This window comes from Mesoplodon bidens, assembly GCF_964165515.1.
Source record: "Mesoplodon bidens genome assembly, chromosome: 2".
Classification (NCBI taxonomy): domain Eukaryota; kingdom Metazoa; phylum Chordata; class Mammalia; order Artiodactyla; family Ziphiidae; genus Mesoplodon; species Mesoplodon bidens.
Genome location: NC_138177.1, coordinates 103,045,383 through 103,070,771, shown reverse-complemented (window position 1 = coordinate 103,070,771; position 25,389 = coordinate 103,045,383). Strand labels below are relative to the sequence as shown.

At 36.3% G+C, this 25,389-nt stretch overlaps 1 protein-coding gene across 2 annotated transcripts in view; it reads right to left on the bottom strand.

Annotated features, from left to right (window-relative positions):
- Positions 1 to 25,389, bottom strand: part of ARHGAP29 (Rho GTPase activating protein 29) — a 78,576-nt gene that overhangs the window by 8,424 nt on the left and 44,763 nt on the right. For both annotated transcript variants that reach the window (XM_081225949.1, XM_081225948.1), the window contains exons 8-19: positions 24,887 to 24,951; positions 24,353 to 24,463; positions 24,164 to 24,244; positions 23,770 to 23,958; positions 22,879 to 23,016; positions 10,109 to 10,266; positions 9,426 to 9,565; positions 9,041 to 9,145; positions 6,481 to 6,579; positions 4,693 to 4,832; positions 4,215 to 4,403; positions 3,815 to 3,952 (exon numbers count right to left, since the gene is read on the bottom strand). In XM_081225949.1, coding sequence (XP_081082075.1) covers positions 3,815 to 3,952; positions 4,215 to 4,403; positions 4,693 to 4,832; positions 6,481 to 6,579; positions 9,041 to 9,145; positions 9,426 to 9,565; positions 10,109 to 10,266; positions 22,879 to 23,016; positions 23,770 to 23,958; positions 24,164 to 24,244; positions 24,353 to 24,463; positions 24,887 to 24,951 — 1,553 coding nt within the window. The remainder of the gene's footprint in view (positions 1 to 3,814; positions 3,953 to 4,214; positions 4,404 to 4,692; positions 4,833 to 6,480; positions 6,580 to 9,040; positions 9,146 to 9,425; positions 9,566 to 10,108; positions 10,267 to 22,878; positions 23,017 to 23,769; positions 23,959 to 24,163; positions 24,245 to 24,352; positions 24,464 to 24,886; positions 24,952 to 25,389) is intronic.

Below are 25,389 nucleotides of genomic sequence, written 5' to 3'. Positions count from 1 at the left end.
CATGACTGCCCCAAAGTTAGCACGATCTTCAACTATTTTATTAAAACAAACCCAGGATAATATACAATATAAGTCAAATTAATTAGAAAAAGCTCATTTTCTGTTGGTATGGGGGAGAGAGAGAACAAAAAGCTATAGGGTGTTTGTGTTTTACTCGGGCCAGATTGAAGATTAGCAAAAGACAATATGACTTACAAGAAAGAAACTGTCAACATTTTGTTATCCAATTTTTAAATACCACTTGAATTGCCATAAGGAGGTCAAAAAAGTTCCTCTCTCAAACTGTCAATGGGCATACCACCTTGATCTGTCTACTGGCATAACTGATTTCAATGATTCCACTGCCCAGAGATGGAAAATACAGCATCTCTCTGGCTAGCTGATGTCCTACAACAACTGTGGTGAGGTAGGTACCACTTCTCCAGTTTCCCCTTCTGTTCCCAGAGACGGGAAGCCTTGAGATTAATTTCTACCTCTACCATCTTGGTCACTCTTGGAGCTTCAGATTTACCACATGGTAATGAGTAAATAAAGGCTGCTCTCTTAACACTGTAAGAATTGAGCATGGCTTCCCACACTAAAGCTTTGGTCCCATAGTATTCCTAGGATAAAATGAGACCTGATAGTATTGGACCCCACTTATTTCCTCTCCTCCACTGACTAAAAGAAATAAAGGATGATTCATTATGAGATTAAAAGTCATTCAAAGACACTGTTTCCACTTCTCAGTTGAGAATCCTATAAAATGTGATTGAAGAGATATCAATAGTTTCCTGGGCTAACGTGGCACATCCAACCTTTGTACCTAATTTCTTTCCCTCCTACAACCCCACTGAAATACAGTTAAGCTTACAGGACTGGAAGAACAGGAATGGGGACAAAAGTAACATTTCACAAGCTGAAGAGGAGATGAACAAGTGCTGACTTAGCACTCCTGAGAAAGCTGAAATTCCAAACTTGAGAACCAACATGATTTAGCGGATCCTAAGGAGACTCAGGGATTGTCAGACTAGGTCCTCTGATCTCGGGGAAGGGTGAGCTATCTGAACAGAATTAGATTTTTAGATCCTTGTCTCCACTCCATGCTCCTGAGCAACCTCAGAAGTCTGGGGATTTCTTCTCTGGGCAGTGTGAAACAGAGGGTCTCTGGACGGGCAATGCCAAGCACAAGGAACAGGTGGGCAACTATCTTAAAATAAGGATTTAATGACTGTATGCCTGCTGAATGCAGAGATCCTGGAGCTTCTGAACTAACATGGCTCCCAGAGTTCTGGAACCATACCTGTAGGCAGGGAAAGACCTTTCTCTGGGGTATCAGACCAGCCCAAGAGCAGAGAACTAGAGATACAGACCTCAAGTACTTCCCAAATAGCTCTCCTAGATAACACTACAGTAAAGCTCAAAATCTTCAAAGCCTTCATGTATTCAAGAGCTTCTGGATAGATTTCAGTTCCCAAAGCTTTAATTTTAAGGAGACAACTATGGAAGACAGAGTCAAAATAAGTAGGAAAAAAACCAACTTGAAGGTCTACAACTGTGCTGTCAATATCGTGGCCACTATCCACATACAGCTACTGAGCAGTGCCAAGGTGGCTGCTCCAAACTAACATGTGCTCTAGATGAAAAGTATATACCAGGGGCTTCCCTGGTGGCGCAGTGGTTGAGAGTCCGCCTGCCGATGCAGGAGACGCGGGTTCGTGCCCCGGTCCAGGAAGATCCCACATGCTGCGGAGCAGCTGGGCCCGTGAGCCATGGCTGCTGAGCCTGCGCATCCGGAGCCTGTGCTCCGCAACAGGAGAGGCCACAACGGTGAGAGGCCCGCGTACCACAAAAAAAAAAAAAAAAAAGTATATACCATACTTCCAAGGGTCAGGGCCAAAAAGGTAAATGTTTCACTAATAATTTAAGCATATTGATTAGATGTTCAGATAATATTTTCAATATGTTGAATAAAATATTAAAATTAACTTCACCTGTTTCTTTTTATGTGGCTACTAGATAATTTAATATTATATATAGGGCTCACATTATATTTCTATTGGATGGGGCTAGAAGCTAAGCAGAGGAAAGAATCCTCTTTAAAAAAAGCTATGAATATTTCAGGTAGAGGAGATGCTGCATTCAAGTTTAAAAAGAATACTATAAAAGGGACAGAAAACCAGAATTCTTGGAAATTAAAAGATGATCTCAGAAATAAAATAGTTTACAGTAGGAATGGAAGAAAAAGCTGAGGAAGTTTCTTAGAAGGTGTTAAATGAAAACAAAAACAAATGAAAATAGGGAAAAGGGAAGGAAACTAGAGAACCAGTGCAGTTCTTAAGTATCCAAATATAAGTTCCAGAAAGAAAATAGAGAGGAGGAAATGAGCAAGAAAATTAAAGTTCCAAGAACTAAAGGACAAGCAGAATGACAGAGCTTGTGGAGTGCCTGAAACCATGGATGAAAATACACCCAAATCAAGGCATACACTGTGAAATTTTAGGATAATGGAGAGAAAAAGAAGATTCTACAGGCTTTCAGAGAGAAAACAATAGGCCACATAAAAAGAATCAGGAATGAGAAGGATTTCAGGCTTCAAAGAGAATAAAAAAACACCTTCAAATTTCTGAAGAAAAATAATTTTCAGCCTACAATACTATAAACTTTCACAGTATTCCCATTCAAGAAAGCAGAATAAATACATTTACAGATCAAACAGTTTCAAATATTTACTCTTATTCCACCTTGCTCAAAGATGGGCATGACCAAAACAGGACAATAAATAAAAAACAGAAAGACATGACACAGAAGACAGGTGTTCCCTCACAGAAGAGGGTAGAGAAGAGAGATCCCAGGATAACAGCTCTTCACCATATTAAAAAGGACCCAGATGAAGAACAAAGCTCCTGAGATGGACACAATGAGGACCATCATCACTATGCTCTCTGTAACTGTCTCTTCACTTTCACCCAAGGACAGAGAGCTTCACCCAAGGACAGAATGCAGCTGGGCTTGTCCCAGATCTTTTGTACTTGGCTTATCATGACAATGTGCTGGTTGTTCCTGTAACCCTTCCAGGAACTGCTGCCTGAGCCACGACGGCCACTTACTTCACCCACAGAAGCATTTTCTTCAGACCTACTCCTATAACATGCAGGTGCAAGAGTGAGCAAAGAAAGAGAAAATATAGAGCAAGTCCACTCCCAACCACATTCCTGCTGAATTTCCAGCACCTAGCTTATAGGATAGCCCTGTCCCCTAACTATGGTGAACTTCATGTTCCCTGAATGCATTCACACCTTACTAACCTCCCACAATAGTTATTTTAAAATATCTATGAAAGTGAAGCCAAACTATGACCCAGACACTGTTCTACTGGCTGAATTTTTCATATAACAGTGTGAATGGTGGACTTTTCTTAAACAGCTAGATTTATGCTTTCTACTCAGTTTTCTAGGACTTAATGATATATTGTTTAGGAATACACAACAGGTATTAAAACTATTAAGAAAAGAGAGGGAGGTATTAACATGGTTAGGAAAGACCACTGGGTAGAGCTGTGGGCTACAACTGGGGAGGGGCATTCAGGAGCCTTCTATAAGGTATAGCGATATTTTATTTCCTTAAGCTAGGTGATGGAAAATGAGCTTTTACTATTATGGGTCTTTAAATTGTACATATATTTTATACACTCTTTGATCTGTACATTAATAATTGGAAAGATATTAACATGGTCTACGTCAATGAAAAAAATATGTGTGGCAAACGTTATCAGCAAACCGCAAATTATATTTTTGCTCTATTTAATGGTAAATTTCAAGGCTAAAAACTTTACCTGTCGAAGGTATAATTTCAAGACATCACAGATGTCATGTGAACTAAATTCTGAAATGTCTACCAAGTGCATTCCATTTTCCAATGCTTGACACAGTTTTTCAGTTTTTATTTTGTTTCCACATACACGATAAATTCCCTTGAGAAGAAAAAATTTTGAAAAATTCTGCTTTAGTACAAATGATTAAATGCAGACCTCTAAATATACTTAATGTCTACTTCAATTCTAAATATTATAGGAAAAAACTAGGACCAAATGAGGTAATATTTTCCAAATAAATCTGAATAAATTCAGTTATTTAGTAAAGACTGAGAGCATTGTTCTCCTTTAATGTCTCCTTATCATTAGAACAAATCACATTTACATTTGAAAATTTTTAATTTTAAAAGTTATAATATACCTGTAGACACAAGGCTCTATTTTCAATCTCTGAGGCACATATTTTGAGTACAAAAGGGATGCCATCTGGTTCCTTTTTTGCAACTTGTGTGAATTCTGCTCCAAATAAGTGTATTTTCCCCAGAAGTTTCTGATGACCACAGATGATGACTAAATTTTCCAAACACTTTCGGTGACAAACAAGGAGACACTACAAGAAAATCAAAGTCTAAAATGGTTAACTCACCTTAGAACTATTCACAACTGGATGAACTACAGGTAGAGTGGTAACAGAACAAAAATGAGTTTAAAAGGTATTACTTGTGGTGTTTGAAATACATTTACTAGCAAAATGAAATATAAAATTATAGAAAATACACCGTGGTTCAATTTATTAAAAATACATTTGCAAAAGATCCTAATTGGTAAAATTAATAACAAAAAGCATTGCTCAAAGCAAAAAGCATAAAAGGGCTAATGTAATTCCAGAAAGATCTTACCTCTTCACATTCAACACCCTGGAATACCACAATGCCTTCACAGTCCCTGCACTTCGTGGGGGATCTCAGTTTGCGAAACTTGTGAGTCAGAGCTGCCTTTGACATCAAAGTTTTCTTAAATGTTCCGAGGGAATTGGGTCCTTGTAACAGAAGTAGAATAGTATGTAAGAATTGTAAGACTACAGAAAAAGTATACCGTATGATACTACATTTTAAAAAATCTTTAAATAAGATTACAAAAAGCTCTTACTATAATAACAAAATAAGCATCCAACTTATAGATCTCTTACAAGGCACACATATATCAAACATTTAAGCTACGAGTAAAAATCACCATCAGACCAATAAGATACTTCTAAAATAGCATGGCATAATGTTTCCAGAATCAGCGAATTTACAGTTACTAACATGTCCTTTAATTACACAGGTGGCATTACATTCTTAGAAAATGACCCTTTGAAAGCTTGGAATAAAACTAGCTATATGAGGTTAGTGTGTCAGCATTATTTGCGTTAAAGCTATTCTCAATTCATTACAAAATTATAAGTAATACTAGCTAGCTATCTATCAATATCCTACCAGAGGGCTTCCCTGGTGGCGCAGTGGTTGAGAGTCCGCCTGGCAATGCAGGGGACACAGGTTCGAGCCCTGGTCCGGGAGGATCCCACATGCCGCGGAGCAGCTGAGCCCGTGAGCCACAGCTGCTGAGCCTGCGCTCTAGAGTCTGCAAGCCGCAACTACTGAAGCCCACGCGCCTAGAGCCCGTGCTCTGCAGCAAGAGAGGCCACCGCAGTGAGAAGCCTGTGCACCGCAACGAGGAGTGGACCCCGCTTGCCGCAACTAGAGAAAGCCTGCGCGCAGCAACAAAGACCCAACGCAGCCAAAAAAAAAAAAAAAAAAAAAAATCCTACCAGAGGTCAGATGTTCTTATACTGTTTAAGAAAATGATACCAGAACAGGTATCTGGAGGTCTCAAATGAAGCCATTAACGTGACTTCCCTTTTATACCCTTCAGCATCCACAACTTTCCCCGCCCTCAAGAAGTACATGTATTTACTTTTCCCGCCTAGCTTCTTACACTATTTCTTTTTTTTTTTTTTTTTTTTTTTTTTTTAATTTATTTATTTATTTATTTATTTAGGGCTGTGTTGGGTCTTCGTTTCTGTGCGAGGGCTTTCTCCAGTTGTGGCAAGCGGGGGCCACTCTTCATCACGGTGCGCGGGCCTCTCACCATCGCGGCCTCTCTTGTTGCGGAGCACAGGCTCCAGACGCGCAGGCTCAGCAGTTGTGGCTCACGGGCCTACTTGCTCCGCGGCATGTGGGATCTTCCCAGACCAGGGCTCGAACCCGTATCCCCTGAATTGGCAGGCAGATTCTCAACCACTGCGCCACCAGGGAAGCCCCACACTATTTCTTTTGAAGAGGCTTTTCTCATATAGAAATTCTCATGACTAGAATGTCTCATGTATTGCAACACTCTGAACAATTAAGTCACTATTAGATTTATGAAAGACCAAAATATCTAGCCTATTTTATCAACATGCTAATACATTTTGGCTCCAGTGGTTTTGCTGTTTATTCTTATATTTTCACTTGTAACATGTGATTAATACATTATCAACCCATACTTGTACATAATTTGTTGGGATATATTTAAGTCACCATAACGCCTTTTTTTTAAATACACAGTAAAGGAATTCTTTAAATCATACTATTTTTTCCCTAATATCATGCAATGCTACTGATTCAACTGGTTTAGTGGAAACTTGATTCAGGTGAGTGTAATACCAGCTTCTGAAGGGGAAGGTGGCTCTCTTTCATCCAGATCATCTGCAGAAGACATGGTTCCACTAGATGGAGTTCGTGGAAGTTTTCGATGGAAGTCTCCTAAAAGAAAATTCATTGTAGAATTTCAGAAATGGGTAGTGACAACATTTTTTGAATAACGCAAGTCATACTATTATATTAGCTACAATGTAAACATTTGCTTCTATTCACAGACTTTGGATGCAGGGGATTCTGATACTCTTGGGAACAAAAGAGAATTGAGCCAAATCTGACTTTTCCAAATAAATTTAAAATTGAGGATCACACATCCCAATGAACCTTACTGTCAACTTCTGATAGTAAGTGCCAGAGATTATAAACTCAAGGACAGGGAGTTTTTTCTATTCAAGTCTTATATCTAATGTCTGACAGAATAGCTGGCGCAATGGTAAAGTTGTCATTAAATGCTTGTTGAATTAAATGATAAAGAAATACTTACAATGTAACCTAAAGCTTTCTAAAATAAACAAAAATCTGCAAATATAGCAATACAACAGTACCGTCACATTTATGTTGCCAGTAAGACAGAAGACCAGGAACCAGGACCAATGATCCTGGCAGGGAGCAGAGCATGGGATACAAGCTGTCAGCCAAGGACTCTGCCATGTGTCTCAAAGCATGTGTGGAAGCAGCCTGACCAGGTAATGAGGTTTATTTGCTCCCTGCTGATATTACACACAGGGCTGTGTCTAAGTGGAAGGTTACACTTACTCAAGCCCTTAACAGTCTTAGGTTCACAGTTAGAAAGGGCTTTACAAATTATTTAAACCACATCTCTCCCAAAAGATTCCCCCTGCCTTCAAACTATGCTTAAAAGGTGGTCATCTAGTTTTTGTTTTGAATGTGTCCTCCAATGACTAAGAAATCATGAGACCACATGCTTGCTCATTTTAGAACTATTCTAACTGTAAAATGACTTCCTTGTATTGCTGAGCAGAAACCTGCCACCTATAAATCCCAGCTCTTGGTCACATGTCTCCCTAAAGGAGCAAACAAGCACTCTGACTCTCATCCCTTTACACTTCCAGTGTCTGAGAACAGCTGTCACGTCCCCAGGTTTCCTCTTTCCCAGGCTATGCATCCCTCAGTCTTCACCCATTTATCATGCGACCAGTTTCCAAATTTTTGTCTTTACCACATGAAGTCTTACAGGATTCCAAATAATTTAGAGCTGGCTCTAGACTGTCTCTTAATTTCTGGGGATAGCTAGAACCACTCTGTTTTTACAAAGCTAATTACAAATATTCAGTTAAATATTTAGGATTGCATCTCCAGAGTGTCCCTGAACAGCAATAATTTTAAAGTAGGACTCAAAGTAGTTGCTGACAATCTGCCTATAAACCCCAGTACGGCATGGAAGTCATTTCTAACTTTAAATTCAAGGGCTTTATTTACATGAATAAAATTTCTGTAATATGTAGAACACCAGAAAAAAAAACAAAGCCTTGGACTCTGAGGTAGGTTAAATCCTAACTTATCTCCTGCAGTGCCAAAATCTTAGGAGAAAGAAACTTAGCCAGGAAGAACAAGACTGGGAGAAGTCTCTGGTAGAAAAGCGGAGGAGAAAGAACATCGAAAGTAATAATCTCAAGGGTTCAAGTGACACCTTCTTCTCTTGCTAGCTGTATTATCTCTGGCAAGTTATTCTCTTTGAAGCCACTAAGGGAGGGTTCAAAACATCTATTCTGCCTCTCTAAGGAGCATGAGACTATCAAAGTACCTTAAAGCACATTTATAAAAAATGAAATTATCACAGGCACAAGAACTGTTGTTAATTGTACAGTTCATTATAGTGATTAACTACAAAACAATCCAAAAGACAGATAATCACAGTTACGTTCATAAAACGGAATACTATACAGCATACAGTATAAAGTATAAAATAAAGACAGCTTCTCATATCAATATGAATCTCAAAAAAAATGCATGAAAGAAGTCACAAAAGGATAGTATGATTTCATCTGCATACTATTCCAAAGTGGGCAAAGCTCAACTAGATATAAGTACTAAAACATTTAAAATAGCCAGGGAAAAATGAACAAAATTCAGGATGATGGCTCATCTGGGGGTGACAGAGCAAGGTTATCAAGGAGGTATACATAGGGGCCTTCTAATATACTAATCATGGTTTATTTCTTAGGCTAGGTGTTGAATATATAAGGGTTTGTTCTATTATTTTTATTTAAACTGTACACATATATGTACAAACCCCTCTCTATGAGACAGTTCATTATAAAAATAAGATAGTTATAAACAACAAGGATTTACTATATAGCACAGGGAACTATATTCAGTATCTTGTACTAAACTATAATTGAAAGGAATCAAAAAAGTATATAGATATATACATAAATATATGTATAACCTAATCACTTTGCTGTACACTTAAAACTAACATAATATTGTAAATCAACCATACGTCAATTTTAAAAAAAGTAAAAAAGGTAGTTAAAAGTATCCCCCAAAAGGAAAATTTTAATCTGTCATTGAATTTTCACTCTAGACTTAAATACTTATGTACCTGGACTTATAGATTCAGAATCCAGAGATCTAGATTCACTGCTTCCTCCAGTGCTCTCAGAATCACTAAACATTCCAAATGTCCATGACCTTATAAAAGAAGGACCTTTAAGAAAAGAACATTTAAAGTCAAACTTGGCTACAGACAAATTTCATAAGTGTTTCAAAACACTGACATTATTTAAAATGAGACAAGTCAAACTTCTTTAACAGTGTTAAGCAACTGACTGTAAGACAAGCACAGTGCTCACAACTGTGAATAAAACCTCATAAGGTTACAATTCAAGGCCTGATTTTTAAATTCCAGAGCTGCAATTCATGTAACGATCACATTTAAACAATTTGATCTTTCATAAATTAGTGCTCTCTTTAATGTGAAACACTACCTGATATGTCTGCACTGTTAGAGCATCTGTCCTCTTCAATCTTATTAGAGTTGTCAGGAAGGCGCACAACATCTTCTAAAGAGTCGGAAGGTCCATATCCAGAAGTGTGAGGGGTATTTGTTAACTGTTTATTTACATTCCTAAGAAAAACCCAAATAAAACTCATCATTCAGAAGCATGACTACTTTATTCTATTTTCAGGAAAATCTGTTAACTTAATGAACAGAGTAATTAAATTAACTAAATATTAGGAACAAACCATATTATACTGTTGAACTTCTTAAAAGAGATGTGAATAAAACTTATTAATCATTTGTATTTATTATAGCTGAAACACAGAAAAGAATAGCAAAAATACAGTCCATTATTCATATCATGGTTAAACTCTTCTGGTATAACCTGTGTGGAAAATGTAGGTTGTTAAGTTTGTGGACATTCGAAATTGATATGACCATGATTTGCCATTCTCAAAGGATTTCTAAATCTCAAAGAACTGAGCTCTGTGTTAAAATGGAAAACTTTACTCTTAAGTGAGTCATATCTTAAATAATATTTTAAAAATTCAGAAGGTTTTAAAGTCAATTCTACCAGCGTTAGAAAAAAACATCACCTGACACCAGATAGGAAACTTAGCAGTAAAGGTTTTATGCCTTGAAATAATTTCACCTAACATTAATTCTCACCCATCAACTTTTTCTTCCTCAGCTGAATTCGTGGCCCTGACAAACTCACTGTACTCCTGGCCTGGGTCATAGAGTTTGGCACCATCACAGAGAGACTGTAAATTGTTCGCGAGGGAGGCAGCCCGCAGGTGTTGCATCTGGAAGAGGTTAACTGTTACCTGTGGGAACAGATAGAAACAAAAGGCAACGTAACTCACGTTATAGAGAATGCTACATAAATACATATTTATTTCAAGTGATAGCACCAAGAAAAAGGTCACACAGTGAAGAGCTCAACAGTGAATCTCCTCGAGAGCACACTATGTTGCCTGACTCAGTACCAGGTCTAAATCAGAAAAAAAAAAAGAAAGTAGTTTTAATCCAATATCTAAGAGCAATCATTTCTGGCAAAACTGGCTTTAATCTGAAATGTTTAAAAGCACAACCTCATGTCCCTAATGGTTCACAATTTTAGGAGACAGGTATGTTTTTGAGGATCCCCAGCTCTGTACTGATGGTCTGACCACAACTGTCTAAACTGAAAAACATGGGGAAAAATATTCCAATCAGAACACTGTTATTTTGACTTTCACTTCTTCAATCCTTTACAAATAGAAATGCTTTATACTTATAATGTGTCCTACAGTGCTCAGTTTTTATAATTAGGTACTATCCTGAGTCTCTTCAAAATACATTATTCCACTGAGTTTCTACAAATGCCTAAATATACTGTCACTACTGCCACTTATAGTAACAACAACAATAGCAGCTGGAGCGTGCTTACAATATGCCAGATTCATTCTGAGAGCTGTACATGAATTAACTACTCTCATGTTCACAGAAACCCAGGTTCTGGATATACTACGGCAAATAAACAGATGAGATCCCAGCCCTCATAAGAGTCTGCATTTTCCTGAGGGTGGTGTTGGAGAGAGAGGACAAACTAAGTAAATAAGATTATTTCTGGTACTGAAAACTGCTACGAATATGATATAATATTGTCAGGTTATGGAATATGACCAGGTATATGCTTGCAAAAGGGTACTTTTTTTTTTTTTTTTTTTTTTTTTTTTGCGGTACGCGGGCCTCTCATTGCTGTGGCCTCTCCCGTTGCGGAGCACAGGCTCCAGACGCGCAGGCTCAGCGGCCATGGCTCACGGGCCCAGCCACTCCGCGGCATGCGGGATCCTCCCGAACTGGGGCACGAACCTATGTCCCCTGCATTGGCAGGCAGACTCTCAGCCATTGCGCCACCAGGGAAGCCCCAAAAGGGTACTTTTGACATGACAGTTTGGTGAAGGACTCTCTGAAGAGGTAACATCTGAACTGAGACCTGATATAAGAAAGAGCCAGTGTGAAGTTTCAGGGAGAAGACCAATCCAGATAAACGGAAGAGGTAGTGCAAAGATCCTACTGCAAAAGTGAGTAAGAAAGAACTTGTCATGCTCAAGCAACAGTTGAAAGGTCAGTGTGGCAATTCAGTTTGAGATGAAGCCAGAAGGGGAAGATGTAATCTAAACCAAGGTAAGGGGTCTGGATTTAAGTACAACTGAAGGAAGCCAGTGGAAGGTTTTAAAAGGGTGTTAAGAGCTATAACATGATCTGATTTATTTTTCTAAATGCCACTCCGGCTCCTGTGTGGGAAATGTTAATGAATGCCAAATTTCAACTGGCTTAATGTTATTTCAAAGACTGCCATGTTTCCTCTTTCATCTCTCTTGATTATACCAGATGATATGTTGAACTTCTGATTAGCCTCTAAGTCCTTTCCAAGATAGGCAGGCATTCTCCAAGGATAACTAAGAGTCAGCATAAATAGTATTTGAAAAGTGCACATAAATGAATAGCTTGTTTGTGGCCTCTTTCAAGGAACATAGGAAATTCAAACTGTGGATGGTGAAGTTTAAGTCCAGGAATTAGCTACAATCAGGGAATTCTCCAGTTAATGGTAAACTGAACTTACTCTCTTGAGTAAAGGTAACTAACTGTATGTTCATTTTTAATACTTTTTAATAAGCTCTATGAATCTAGTTAGAAACACCAATAATTTAAAAAGCCAAATGAATATACTGGCATAATTGCTCATCTGCTGAATGTTTGTCTCTGGGTACTTATTAATAATAAAGACTTAAGCAATAATATATACTGGAAGCCCAATCTTAAAATCTCTTTTCCCTAAATGATTCAGCCTTCTCCCTCACCTAACAGAAATGCTAAAGACTGAGGTCCCCATGGGGTAGATCCTACAGGACTTGCTGGGCATCTTAATTGGGGTGGCTCATGGGTACCTCAAAAACCATCATGCTTCTAAGATCTTTTTGTCCCCCAATCCCTTCCTGAGTCAGGGACTTGGTCCTTTTCTTCTAGGTCCCCAATGTGTAGCACAGTGTCCTAAGTGCTCCATAAAGGGGAAATGACCAAATGAATAGTAGTAGAATGTGTTATCAGTCAAGGTCATACTGAAATTCTGCACATTTCCTGGTACTGCTAACTCAAGCACATAGGACTTCCAACTCTATGCCCAGCTTTTGTCACCTACATCTAATTTTTAGCTATTCCATGGGCACATAGATTAGCACACATTTTTCTGACAGTTGTTGAAACAGAATATGCCATAATATCAAATCAATGGGAACAGATTCTCCCATATAGATTAGCAATAATCTAAAAATTAATTTTTGTTCAATATAATTTTCTATCCTATATTTTTAAAAAGATAAATTTTTCTTGGATACTCTTTAAAACAAAAGGAAAGGGCTTCTCTGGTGGCGCAGTGGTTGAGAGTCCGCCTGCCGATGCAGGGGACGCGGGTTCGTGCCCCGGTCCGGGAAGATCCCACATGCCGCGGAGCGGCTGGGCCCGTGAGCCGTGGCCGCTGAGCCTGCACGTCTGGAGCCTGTGCTCCACAACGGGAGAGGCCACAGCAGTGAGGCCCGTGTACCGCAAAAAAAAAAAAAAAAAAAAAAGGAAAAACTCTTGTGCTAATGTTTCCCATTCTTCAAAGCCCATTGATTTGATTAGGTCTTTAGTGACTGACTTGGTAATTTCTCCTTCCTCTCACTTAGTAATGTAATTATGATCTACATCCCATACCCTTCAATACTTCATAATTCAAGACAATTTTCAATATTCAGGAGTAATTCTTGATGTTCATGACATAACTTACAATTTTGCTGGGACATGAAACTGATTTGTGTATCTTTCTTAAGACAGTGAGTGAATATAACTGTGCCTAGCATCTTTACATCTCAAATAATTTTGTTTTCTCTGCAATGATATACACAATAACATATCCTAGAGTGAAAATAAAATTCTTTTAAAAACAATTTGAGAGATGGTGTTGCAAAATAAGTCACCAAAATCCCCTAATTCTCCTGCTTTGATGGAGAAGAAAACATAAAGAAATCTGAGAAAATTATGGCTCTTACCGGGGAAAAAACACCAATATTCAAGAACTCAATGTTGGATTTGGTATCTGCTTGGATCTTCATGTGAATAATGCCATACGGAATAAGTAAAACTGATTAAACTGGTTCAAAAGAATTCCAGCTAGTAAGAAATTCTGCTCACAAATATATAGAGAGAAATTTTCTATAAACTGTCTCTATACATTACATGTTGTAGTGATTTTCAGCAGTTTGGGGATTTGTTCAAATTTGGGGAACTTTAACCTCAAAGTCTACTTCATACACTGATATGTACTGTTCTCCAATTTTTCAGATGTATTCATTCTCTCCCCCTAAATAAATGCTGAACTCCTTGAGGGCAGGCATCTGTCTTACATTTCTTTTAAATAAAGAGTAGGCAGTAATAAATACAGATGTTATATACAAAATTAGGTAACTTCTTGTTTATATTACATCAAATTAAAAGAAAGCATAATTGTTGGATCACCAAATAACATCACTTTTTAGGAGGGAGGCAGATAAACAAGATTAAGCTTGTGAGAGAACTCAAAACCACGTCACGTGAAGAAAAGTAATCAGATTTGGGGGTGTTTAGCATGGAAAAAAACATCCAGGGAAAGAAGGTAATAACTACCTTTAAATATTTAAAATACTATCTTGTGGAAGAGGGATTATAGCAGTACAGTACACCTTGAAAGGTCCACAAGAAAACAGATCTTTTTTTAGCTCAATATAAACATCATATTAATTTTGGAGCTGTTCAAATCCAGGCTAAGTAATCATTCAGCAAGACAGCATAGTACTTAGGAGCACAGGCTCTGAAGTTATTCAACCAGAGTCTATCTTAGCTTTACAACTTACATGCTGGGTGACCTTGATATCAAGTTATTTGTAACTTCTCTAAACCTGTGTTTCCAAAAAATTTAATGTACAAATACATTTTATAGGGGATCTTGTTCAAAATGCAGATTCTGATATCAAAAGTCTAGGCTGAAACCCAAGATTCTGCATTCCTCACAGGCTCCCAAAGGAATGAGAATGTGACTGGTCCAAGGAATACATTTTGAGAAGAAAGGTTTTCTAAGCTTCAGTTTCCTCATCAGTAAAATGGAGCTTAAAACAACTGTTTTTACCTAGTAGGACTCTGTGAAAATTAAATGTGTTAATGAAAGCAAAGAGCTTAAGGCACTGGCAAGCACATAATTTTAGCTATCATTAGCTACTGTTTGAGGTGAAAAGGACTTGTTAAAGGTAAAAGATTGGCTTAAATAATTTATGTGGGAATTTTGGATCCTGGGATTTTGTAATTCTTTTAAATAATTTTACTAAAATTGATTCTGTAAATTAACCACATATTAATTAATCAGAATTTGATAAATAAATGAAATACAATTTTAAACACCCAGAAACATTTTAAGGAAGACTTCTGATTCAGATGGAATAAGCTCACTTCCCACAGTCTCTCAATGAATTTTCCTAAAAACGCTTGACAGAATGCATGGATTAGCTAGCTGAGGGCTCTGAAAAGTAAATGGTAGCAGGTAGACTGTGGAAATAAACTACAAATCAAGGTATGACCAATTAGTGGTATGCTTCTTGTTATTTTTTTTCTGCTACTGTGTTTCCCAGTTAGTACACAGCTCCTACTCAAATAAATGTGACTGAAAGGGTGGGGGAAATCCTTTGGTTTCTCTTGTATGTTTGTTTTCTCTCCTGCCCCAGCCACCATGCAAGCCCCAAGCCCTAAGATGAAGTCCTGTGGCAGTGGCAGTGATGGCAGTAGCAGCAGAACAGACATCTAAAACTCTTCTCTATAAGCAGAGGGGAATTCTCTATAAGTAGATGAACTGTGGTCTGAAGAGTGAGGGATCTGAAATTCCTGTTTTTTCTTTCTCTTTATCCTTCCCCTACTTAGCTCTTAAAGCAACAGACTAGGTTGACTACAGTTTCCCAGCTAGAAGACCTAGAAGGGAGCCCTTAGGAGTTGAAGAGTGAACCTTGCTAGATAAAATGCCTGCAAAACTTTTTAAGAATCAACATTCAATATAGGTTATAAAGAAAACCCAGAGTCATATAAGGTAATATTGCAAATGTCTAGGATATCATCCAAAACTACTTGCCACATAAAGAACCAGGAAAATTTCAGTGACTCACAAGAGAAAAGATAATAAACAGATACCAACCCTGAGATGACTCAGCTATTTGAATTATCAGATAAAGACTTTAAAGCAGATATTATAATGGTTTCAAGAAATAAGGGCCAACAATATTAAAACGTGGAAAGACTGAAGTCTCAGCAGAGAATTGGAAGATATAAAAAAGAAATGAGGAAATTTTACTACTGAAAAATATAATATCCAAAACAAAAAATTTACTGGATTGACTGTATAAAAAATGGAGATAACAAAGGAAAGAGTCAGTGAACTTGAAGCTAGATCAGTAGAACAAGAGGAAAAAAAGATTGGGGGAAAAAAAGGTCCCACATTCCTGTGGGATAATAACAAAAGGTCTGACATTTGAGTCTTTAGAGTCTTAGAGGAAGAGGGGAGCATGTTACAAAAAAATATTTGAAAAAAAAATAGCCAAAAACTTCCCAAATATTGCGAAAGTCAAACGTGCAGATTCGAGAAGTTAAAGGAATCCCAAATAGGAGAAACTCAACAAGATCCACACCCAAATACATTGTAATCAAACTGCTGAAACCCAAAGATAAAGAAAAAATTTTGCAAGCAGCCAAAAAAACCAAACCAAACCAAACCAAAAAACAAAAAACAATGCATGCCACATAGGGGAACACTGATTCAAATGACTGTAGATTTCTCATTGGAAACTATGGATGCCAGAAGGCAGTGGAATAACATTTTTAAAGTGTTGAAAGAAAATAACCAAATTCTATAACCGGTGAAAATATCCTTCTGGAATGAAGAAGAAGTAAAGACATTCTCAGATGAAAGACAACCAAGAGCATTCATCGCCAGAAGACCAACTATAAAAGAAATGGGAAAGGAAGTTCTTTAGACAAAAGAGAAATAATACCACAGAGAAGATGGAACTTTGGAGTGAAAGAATAATAACAGAAATGGTAAATATCTGGGTAAATGTAAAGACTGTTTTTCTTCTCTTCTCTAAAATATGAGACTTTTGAAAACAAAATTTATAAGATTGTCTGGTGAGGTTTTCAATGTACATAGATGTAATATACATATATCAAGCACAACCCAAAATGAGTAAAGGAACTTATATGGTGGTATAGTTTTTACATTTCACTTGAACTGGGTAAAATATTAGTTCTAAGTAGACTGAAAAGTTCATATATATCTATATATATCTAGTGCAACCATTTAAACAAAAAACACTATACAAACAGATATAATCAAAGACCCAATAGATAAATTAAAATGTATACAAGAGATAAATTAAAATTTAGATAATCCTTTTAGATAAATTAAAATATAATTCTAATATATAAATAAAACAGATTAAATCTTTAATAGATAGATGAATTAAAATGTAATTCTAAAAAATTTTCAATTTATACAAAATAAGGCAGCAAAAGGGAAATAGATGAAGGGAAACAAGGTACAAATAGAAAACAAATAAAAAATAGTAGGCCTAAATCTGAACATATATTTACATTAAATATAAATGGTCTAAACATTTCACTTAAAAGATAGAGATCATCAAAATAGATTTTTAAAAAATCAACATTGAAAAATATGCTATATAAGAACTTCATTTAAAATATAGTGATTAAAAGTAAACAAATGGAAAAGATGTACCATACTAAAAATAATAAAAAGAAAACTTAAATACTTCTATCAATATTAAATAATGTAGACTAAAAGGCAAGGAAAATTACCAGGATAAAAAGAGACATTTCATAAAGATAAAAGGATCAATTCACCAAGAATATATAACAATCATTAATATGTAAGCAACTGAGAGATTCAAAATATATAAAGCAGGGCCTCCCTGGTGGCGCAGTGGTTGAGAGTCCGCCTGCGGATGCAGGGGATACGGGTTCGTGCCCCGGTCTGGGAGGATCCCATATGCCGCGGAGCGGCTGGGCCCGTGAGCCATGGCCACTGGGCCTGTGCGTCCGGAGCCTGTGCTCCGCAACGGGAGAGGCCACGACAGTGAGAGGCCCGCATACCGCAAAAAGAAAAAAAAAAAAAAAAAAAAAAAAAAAAAAAATATATAAAGCAAAAACTGATAGAATTAAAAATGTACAGTATATTGAAAACTTCGAAACTCCTTTCTCGATAATTGACATAAATAAAAAGTAAATCATCAAGGATATAGAAGAAATAAATAATACCATAAACCAAAAGGAACTAATTGACATTTACAGAATACTCCAGCCAACAACAGTAGAACACACATTCTTTCAAGTGCACACACATAGAACAGGCACCAAGATAGACCATATCCTGGGTCATAAAGCAAACCATAACAAATTTAAGAGAATTAAAATCATAGAAATTATTTCTTTCACCATAACAGAATTAAACTAGAAATCAATATCAGGAAGATATCCAGAAAATCCTCAAATAATTAGAAATTAAATAACAAGCTTCTACAATATCCACAGGTAAAATATGAAGTTTCAAGGGAAATTAGAAAATATTTTGAACTGTATAAAAATGGAAGTACAAATTCAAACTTTGTGGGATGTAGATAAGTAGTGCTTAGAGGGAAATTTAAATCATTCAATATTTGTATTAAAAAGGCAGAGGTCTTGATGAAACCTAAGCTTCTACCTTTAAGAAACTAAAAAGAATAGCAAAATAAACACAAAGCAAGCAGAAACAATAAAAAGCAGAAATAAAAATTTAAAAAGACAACTAGAGAAAAACCAATGAAATCTTAAGCTGTTTCTCAGAAAAGATCAATGAAATTTATAAACCTGTAGCCAGACTAATCAGAGAGAGAGGAAGTGAGGGAGAAGGGACAAATTACCAAAATCAGGAATGAAAGAAAGGATATCACTACAGCCCACTGAGACACTGAAAGGATAAGAGTTATGAACAACTCTATGCACATAAATACAACAACTTAGATGAAAGGGAGGGACCTAATTCCACAAAATACCAAAATTCACCTAAAAAGAAATAACTAACTCAAATAGGCTTATATCAAAAGAAATTGAATACATAGTGAAAGATCTTCCAAAAATGAAAACTCCAAGCCGAGATGCTTTCACCAGGGAATGCCACCAAACATTTAAAGAAATAACACCAATTCTACACAATCTCTTCCAGAAAACAGAATAGGAAGGAGCATTTCCCAACTTATTTTATGAGGCCAAAATTACCGACTCCAAAACCAGACAAAGGCAGTATAAGAAAAAAACTAAACAAAACATAATACAAGTATCTTTCATTAACAGAGAAGAAAAAAAATACTCAACAAAATGTTCACAAATTGAATCCAGCAATACAGAAAAGGAACAATGCATCATAACCAAGAACAGCTTATCCCAAGAATGCAAAGCTAGATGAACACTCAAATATCAAATGTAATCCATCATATTAAGAGACTGAAGAAGAAAAATTATATTATCACATCACTCAAATGATGCAAAAAAACCCTCATTTGATAAGATCCAAGATCTTCATGATAAAATTCTCAGCAAACTAGAAAAAGGGGAAATTCTTTAACATGATAAAAGGTATCTTTAAAAAAAACTTACAGCTATCATCATGTTTAATGGTGAGAGACTGTTTTCTTCCTAAGATCAAGAATAAGGCAAAGATGTCTTTTCTCACACTCCTATTCAACAATGAACTGTAAGTCCCAGCCAGGGCAATAAGAAAAAAGAAAAAAAGGAATAGTTTGAAAGAAAGAAAGAAAATTGTCCCTCTTTGCAGACAACGTGATTTTTTATGTAGAAAACCCCAATGATTCTGCAAAAAAACGTTCCTAGAACTAATAAGTGAGTTTATAGCAAGGTTGCAAGATACAAAATCAACATACAAAAATCACTTGTATTTCTCAACACTAACAATGAATAAGTGAATTTGAAATTAAATAAGTGTGTGTATGTATGTATGCATAGATACATATACACATGTACACATAAATCATGTATTTATTTATATCAATCATATTCACAACAGACCCCCAAATAAACACTTACATACATAAGCTTAAATCTAACATAACATGGGAAAGACTTACGTGTTAAAAACTACAACATGCTGATTAAAACTATCATTTACCTAAATAAATGGAGACACAAACTGTGTTCATGGATTGGAAACTCATAGTTAAGATGCTATGTATATAGTCAATTCTCCCTAATCTGATTAAGATTTAACACAATTCCAATCAAAATGTTAGCAAGATTTTTTTGTAGATACAGACAAGCTGATTCTAACATTTTTATGAAAGTCAAAGGATCTGAAACACTCAAAACAATTCTGAAAAGAATAAAGTTGGAAGACTCACAGTACCTGATTTTAAGACTTGCTAGACAACACCAGTAATCAACCTAGTAGTGTTTTGACAAAACGATAGACACACACACACATATATATATATATCCATGGAACAAAATAGAGAAACTAGAAATTGAACTACAAAAACATGGTCAATTGATTTTTGACAAAGATGCAAAGGCAGTTCAATGGTGATGGCACAGTGTCTTCAACAAACAGTATTGGAACAAGTGGACATCTGTATTAATCATGTTTTTTTTTTAATTTTCTGTATTTTATGATTTTTTTTTTTTTTTGCGATACGCGGGCCTCTCACTGTTGTGGCCTCTCCCACTGCGGAGTACAGGCTCCGGATGCGCAGGCTCAGCGGCCATGGCTCACGGGCTCAGTCGCTCCGCGGCATGTGGGATCTTCCCGGACTGGGGCACGAACCCGTGTCCCCTGCATTGGCAGGCGGACTCTCAACCACTGCGCCACCGGGGAAGCCCTTACGATGTTTTAATATCTTAAAAAGCTTGCTGCTGGGGAGAGACTGCTCCTCCCAATGCTAGCCAATTCTTAGCTGGGGAACATGCATATCTTTCATATGCAACTCCAACCATCTCTATCTAACTCTCACACACAAGCCAATATTTCCCCTTGCCCTAAATCATCCCAGGGCCAGGTACCAAGCAATTGCAGGCCATCCCTATTCTCCAAAGCCCACTGAAATTACACAAACTAGCCAATCCTTTATTGCTTATCCTGTCCTACCTTGCCTTTCCCCAGAAACCCCAATAAAGGCTTTATACTCAACTCTCCCCTCACTCCTGCTTCTGCTTCACCAAACCTGGTACCTTTATGGCCCTGTGTGGCATAGTGTGTTCCCTTCTCTCAGGAAATCTAAGTAATTCATTTTTCAATGACATTGACCTCTCCACGTCAACATTCAGTCACCTCTATAAATTAAAGTCCCGTGGGTATAATTTTAATACAACATCCATATGCAAAAAATGAATTTCAACCTGTACTTCACACCTTATAAAAAAATTAACTTAAAATGGATCATTTCTCAATGTCAAACTATAAAAGTTTTAGTAGAAAACATAGAAGTCTTTGTGATCTTGGGTTAGATGAAGCACTCTTAGATATAATACCAAAAGCATGACCCATAAAGGAAGAAATTAAGTTAGACTTAATTTCTTAAAACTTTCTGCTCCCTGAAGGACACTGCTGAAAGAATAAAGATATGCTTCAGACTGGAAGACAATATATGCCAGGTCAACAATAAGAAAACAAACAACTCAATCCAAAAGAATAGGCAAAACACAGATGGCAAACAAGCCGCTTAAAAGATGCTCAAAAAAACAAAAAACAAAAAAAACAAAAAACAAAAAACAAAAACAAACAAACAAACAAAAAAAGATGCTCAATATCATAAGTCATTCTAAAATACACAAATTAAAATCACTACCTAAGAACAGCAATAATATAAAAACAACAACTGACAAGTGTTGTCAAGGATGCAGAACACCTGGAACTCTCATACATTGCTGGTTAGAATGAAAAATGTTATGGCTACACTGGAAAACAGTCTGGCAATTTCTTATAAAGTTAAACAGACATTTACCATACCACCCATTAATCTCACTCCTAGGTATTCACCCCAGAAATGTGAAAACTTATAGTCACACAAAAAACTGTAAATAAGTATTTATAGTAGCTCTATTCCTAATCACCCCAAACTGGAAACAATGCAATTGTCCAACAGGTGAATGGATAAACACTGTGGTACATTCATATAGTGGACTATAACTCAGCAATAAAAAGAAATCAACTATTGATACATATATAACATTGATGAATCTCAAAAGCATTATGCTGAGTAAAGAAGCCAATCTCCAAAAGATACATACTATGATTGCATTTATATGACATTGTGGAAAAGACCAAACTACAGAGATGGAGAACAGATCAATACTTGCCAGGAATTGATAAGGGATGGGTGGAGAGTTTGACTACAAAGGGTCAGCATGAGGAAATTTTCTTGGAGTGATGGAATTGTTCTGAATCCTGACTGTGACAGTAGTGGTTACACAAATTTATATACGTGTTAAAACTCGTGCAATGTACACCGAAAAAAGGTACAGTCATTCCTCAGTATCTGAGGGGAATTGTTTCCAGGACCACCCATGAATACCAAAATCCACAGATGTGCAAGTCCCTTTTATAAAATAGCATAGCATTTGCATATATATTACGCACAACCTCCTGTATACTTTAAGTCATCTCTAGGTTATTTATAATACCTAATGCAATGTAAATGCTATGTAAATAGCTGTAAATACAATGTAAATGCTATGTAAATAGTTACCAGCGCAGGACAAATTCAAGTTTTGCTGTTTGGAAGTTTCTGGAAAATTGTTCCCCCTGAACATTCTCAATCCATGGTTGGTTGAATCCACTGATGTAGAACTCGTGGATACAGCGGGCTGACTGTATTTTGCACATACATTTTAAGAATAAAAACCATGGTAAAGAGGCAAATGAAAACACTTGAGAACAGCATGCTTTGTCTTCAAATAAACCATTGGGTTCAATTTCAATATTTAGTTTACTCAAATTTTGAAGAAAGATCTCATACTGCTTATAGAAGTTCCAGGTATTAAATCCATTTTGTCAACCAAGCCAAGAAAGACAGTGACATAGAGGCAATTTCAAACTCTCAAACTTCAGTTTTAACAGAACAAATCATCAATCCCTGGAGTGGAGAACCAGATAAAAAAAAATGAAACTCAAACCACATACCAGTATTAAAAACTGAGAGTCGACTTTTAAAATCTAAACTTTCCATTAATCTCAGAAACTAAATCCCATAAGAATCATGACTCATCAAGCATTCCTCTCCCTTCTTCAGATATATAGACTATTTTTTCCTCTTTAAAATACTGAAGAAATTACTTACAGCTTTAAGGGTAAGATCACACTGGAAAACAAGTTTCCGGAGTTGTGTTAAAATTTCTCTTTTGGTATTTTCTAGATCATTTCGTCTTTCTTCAACATTTGTCACACAAACTTTGTAGAGTTCATTTGCTTCTTCTACCTTCAGGAGTATCAGAGAAAAAAGTGACACTGATTCACTGAATCTATATTTTAAAACAAATGCTTACTCTAGTAAGGCTCGATTTAAATAATTGAAAAGGCTTATGCATGAAAGTTCTGAAATATTCTATATTTTAAGTAGAATATTTCTAAAGAGAAATATTCTGTTTTGGTAAGCAATTCAAGGACATTTGTCTTTTATGAATAGTCAAGTATGATTTACAATTAGTACACTGTTTGTCTATAAAATCAACATCCACTTCTACTTAATAGCTTTTTCTATTTATATTTACCATTTTCTATATAATCTTCTTACACAATTTATCAATTATATTTCATAAATAATACAAAGCTTCGGCCTAGTCTTGGTACCAGGTATTAGAATAAGTACACATATACACACAGTTGCCTAAATGGTGAACTTTCTGAACAATCAAGTAAAAAATATTAAACTACTGCTCTAAGATATATCTTTCACAAACAAACCCCAAAATTCAAAAGATAAGCAAAAATCTCTTAGCATAGTGGTTCTCAAAGTGTGGATCCCCGGAAGCAGCAGCACATGGGCACTTAGAAATGCAGGTTGTCTGGGGCCAACCCTAGACCTGCTGAATCAGAAACTCTGGGGATGGGGCCCAGCAGTCTGTTTTAACAAGCCTTCCAGGTGGTCCTAATGCAGGTTAAAGTTTGAGAACCAAAGCCTTAGCAGATTAGTGCTACTTCAATAATAACAAATAACAAAAAAGATGATTACTTTTTGAAGAGCCTCTTCTTCCAGTCTTCGCTTTTTTTCTAGCTGCCTGTTGAGATTTTTTACTAATCCACCACTTGAGCACAGATGCTCCTCTTCTGCACGAAACATGGAAGATTTTGCTTTTTCATATTCATCTTGACGTTGCATGCACAACAATTTTGCCTTTTTAAGAGCAGTCTCTGTTTCAAGCTACACAGAAAAAAAAAAGAGTATTAAATACAGAATAAGAAAAATCCTAATGTACAAGTTTCTTTAGCATATTCAGCAAGATGGTTAAGACTGCATTTTAGATAAACTACAGAGTAAGATATGCATCTTCCCAGGGTAGATGCTTATAGACTGCAGATGATTTTTAGATGTTCACAAATAGATGAAACTCTACTATAATACTAACCATTTTATTTTGTTCCTGTTTCCAAAGTTCTTTTATTTCTTTCCTTTGTTTTTCCATTTCATTTTTCCTCCCAAGTAGAGGCTGGCAAGGGTATTTTTAAAAAAAGAAAGAGAGAAAAAAGCTGTTTTCTAAAGGTATACTGCTGTTTTTTTTTTTTTTTTTAAGTATATCGTACTTATAAATTTTTACCTGCACAAATTTGTTGGCTTGGAGAGCTGCAATTGTTTGTTGTAAAAGGTGACTGCTCTCTATATCATTAAGAAGAGCATTGGTAAATAAAGACTGCAGTGGCATAAACTCCTAGAATTTAAAATTGAAAAGTAAATTTTCCAATAGAAATGTACTAGAGTTCTAGATCCTCCCCACCCCCACTAAACTTCTTCAAAAGGAGAATTTTTAAGCTTAGATTTTTTTCAGAAAAATGACTATTCATAAATATGACCATATGAGAAAAATACTGAAGAAAATTAATGAAGTTATTCTAAACCTCGTTAGCAAAATTAGTAGCTAACAAGATAATCAACATTCATATAAAACTGTGGATTTCCTAGTTTCTTCATAATGGGTATCCTTATAAGTTTAAAAAGATTTTATTTTGTCAGTAAAAAGGTTATGTAGCACGTAAGTTCTTTCCTGTTAAGTACAAAATTTAATCTGATTTTGCAAGGCGCTCATCTGAGTAATCTCTCGGCATAGGACCCTAGTAGTTCACTGATCACTTACCTGTAGTCCAATGTTAGTTCTAGTTGCCTCTGCCAACTTGACAATATTTCTAGTGGACTCCAATTCTGAAAAGGTCAAAGAAGGCATCAGAAGGTAAATTCAACTTATTTTTCCCCCTCCATACTCTAAAATTATTTGTAATCCCCCAATTAAAAAGTGATCACAAATACTAGTCTGCATCATGATATGAAGTTATGATTCTTAATTGGTAGTACTCATCAAAATCAACTGGGAAACTTTCAAAATGCACTTGATTAGATCTCACTTCTCTGGGGGAATGGGACCTAGGCCTGTGTATTATCTGTTTCTAAGGATATTCAGGTGAATCTGATGGGCATTCCCTATTAAAAGCAAATAATGTAGTAGAAAGAGCATAGGCTTTGGGTAAATTCTATACCCTTCCAGTTACTACTATATGATCTTAGGTAAATCTGCTGACCTTAGGCAAATCCCATCTCATTTGCCTCCACTGTAAAATGGGGATAATAACCTTGTCTTGCCTA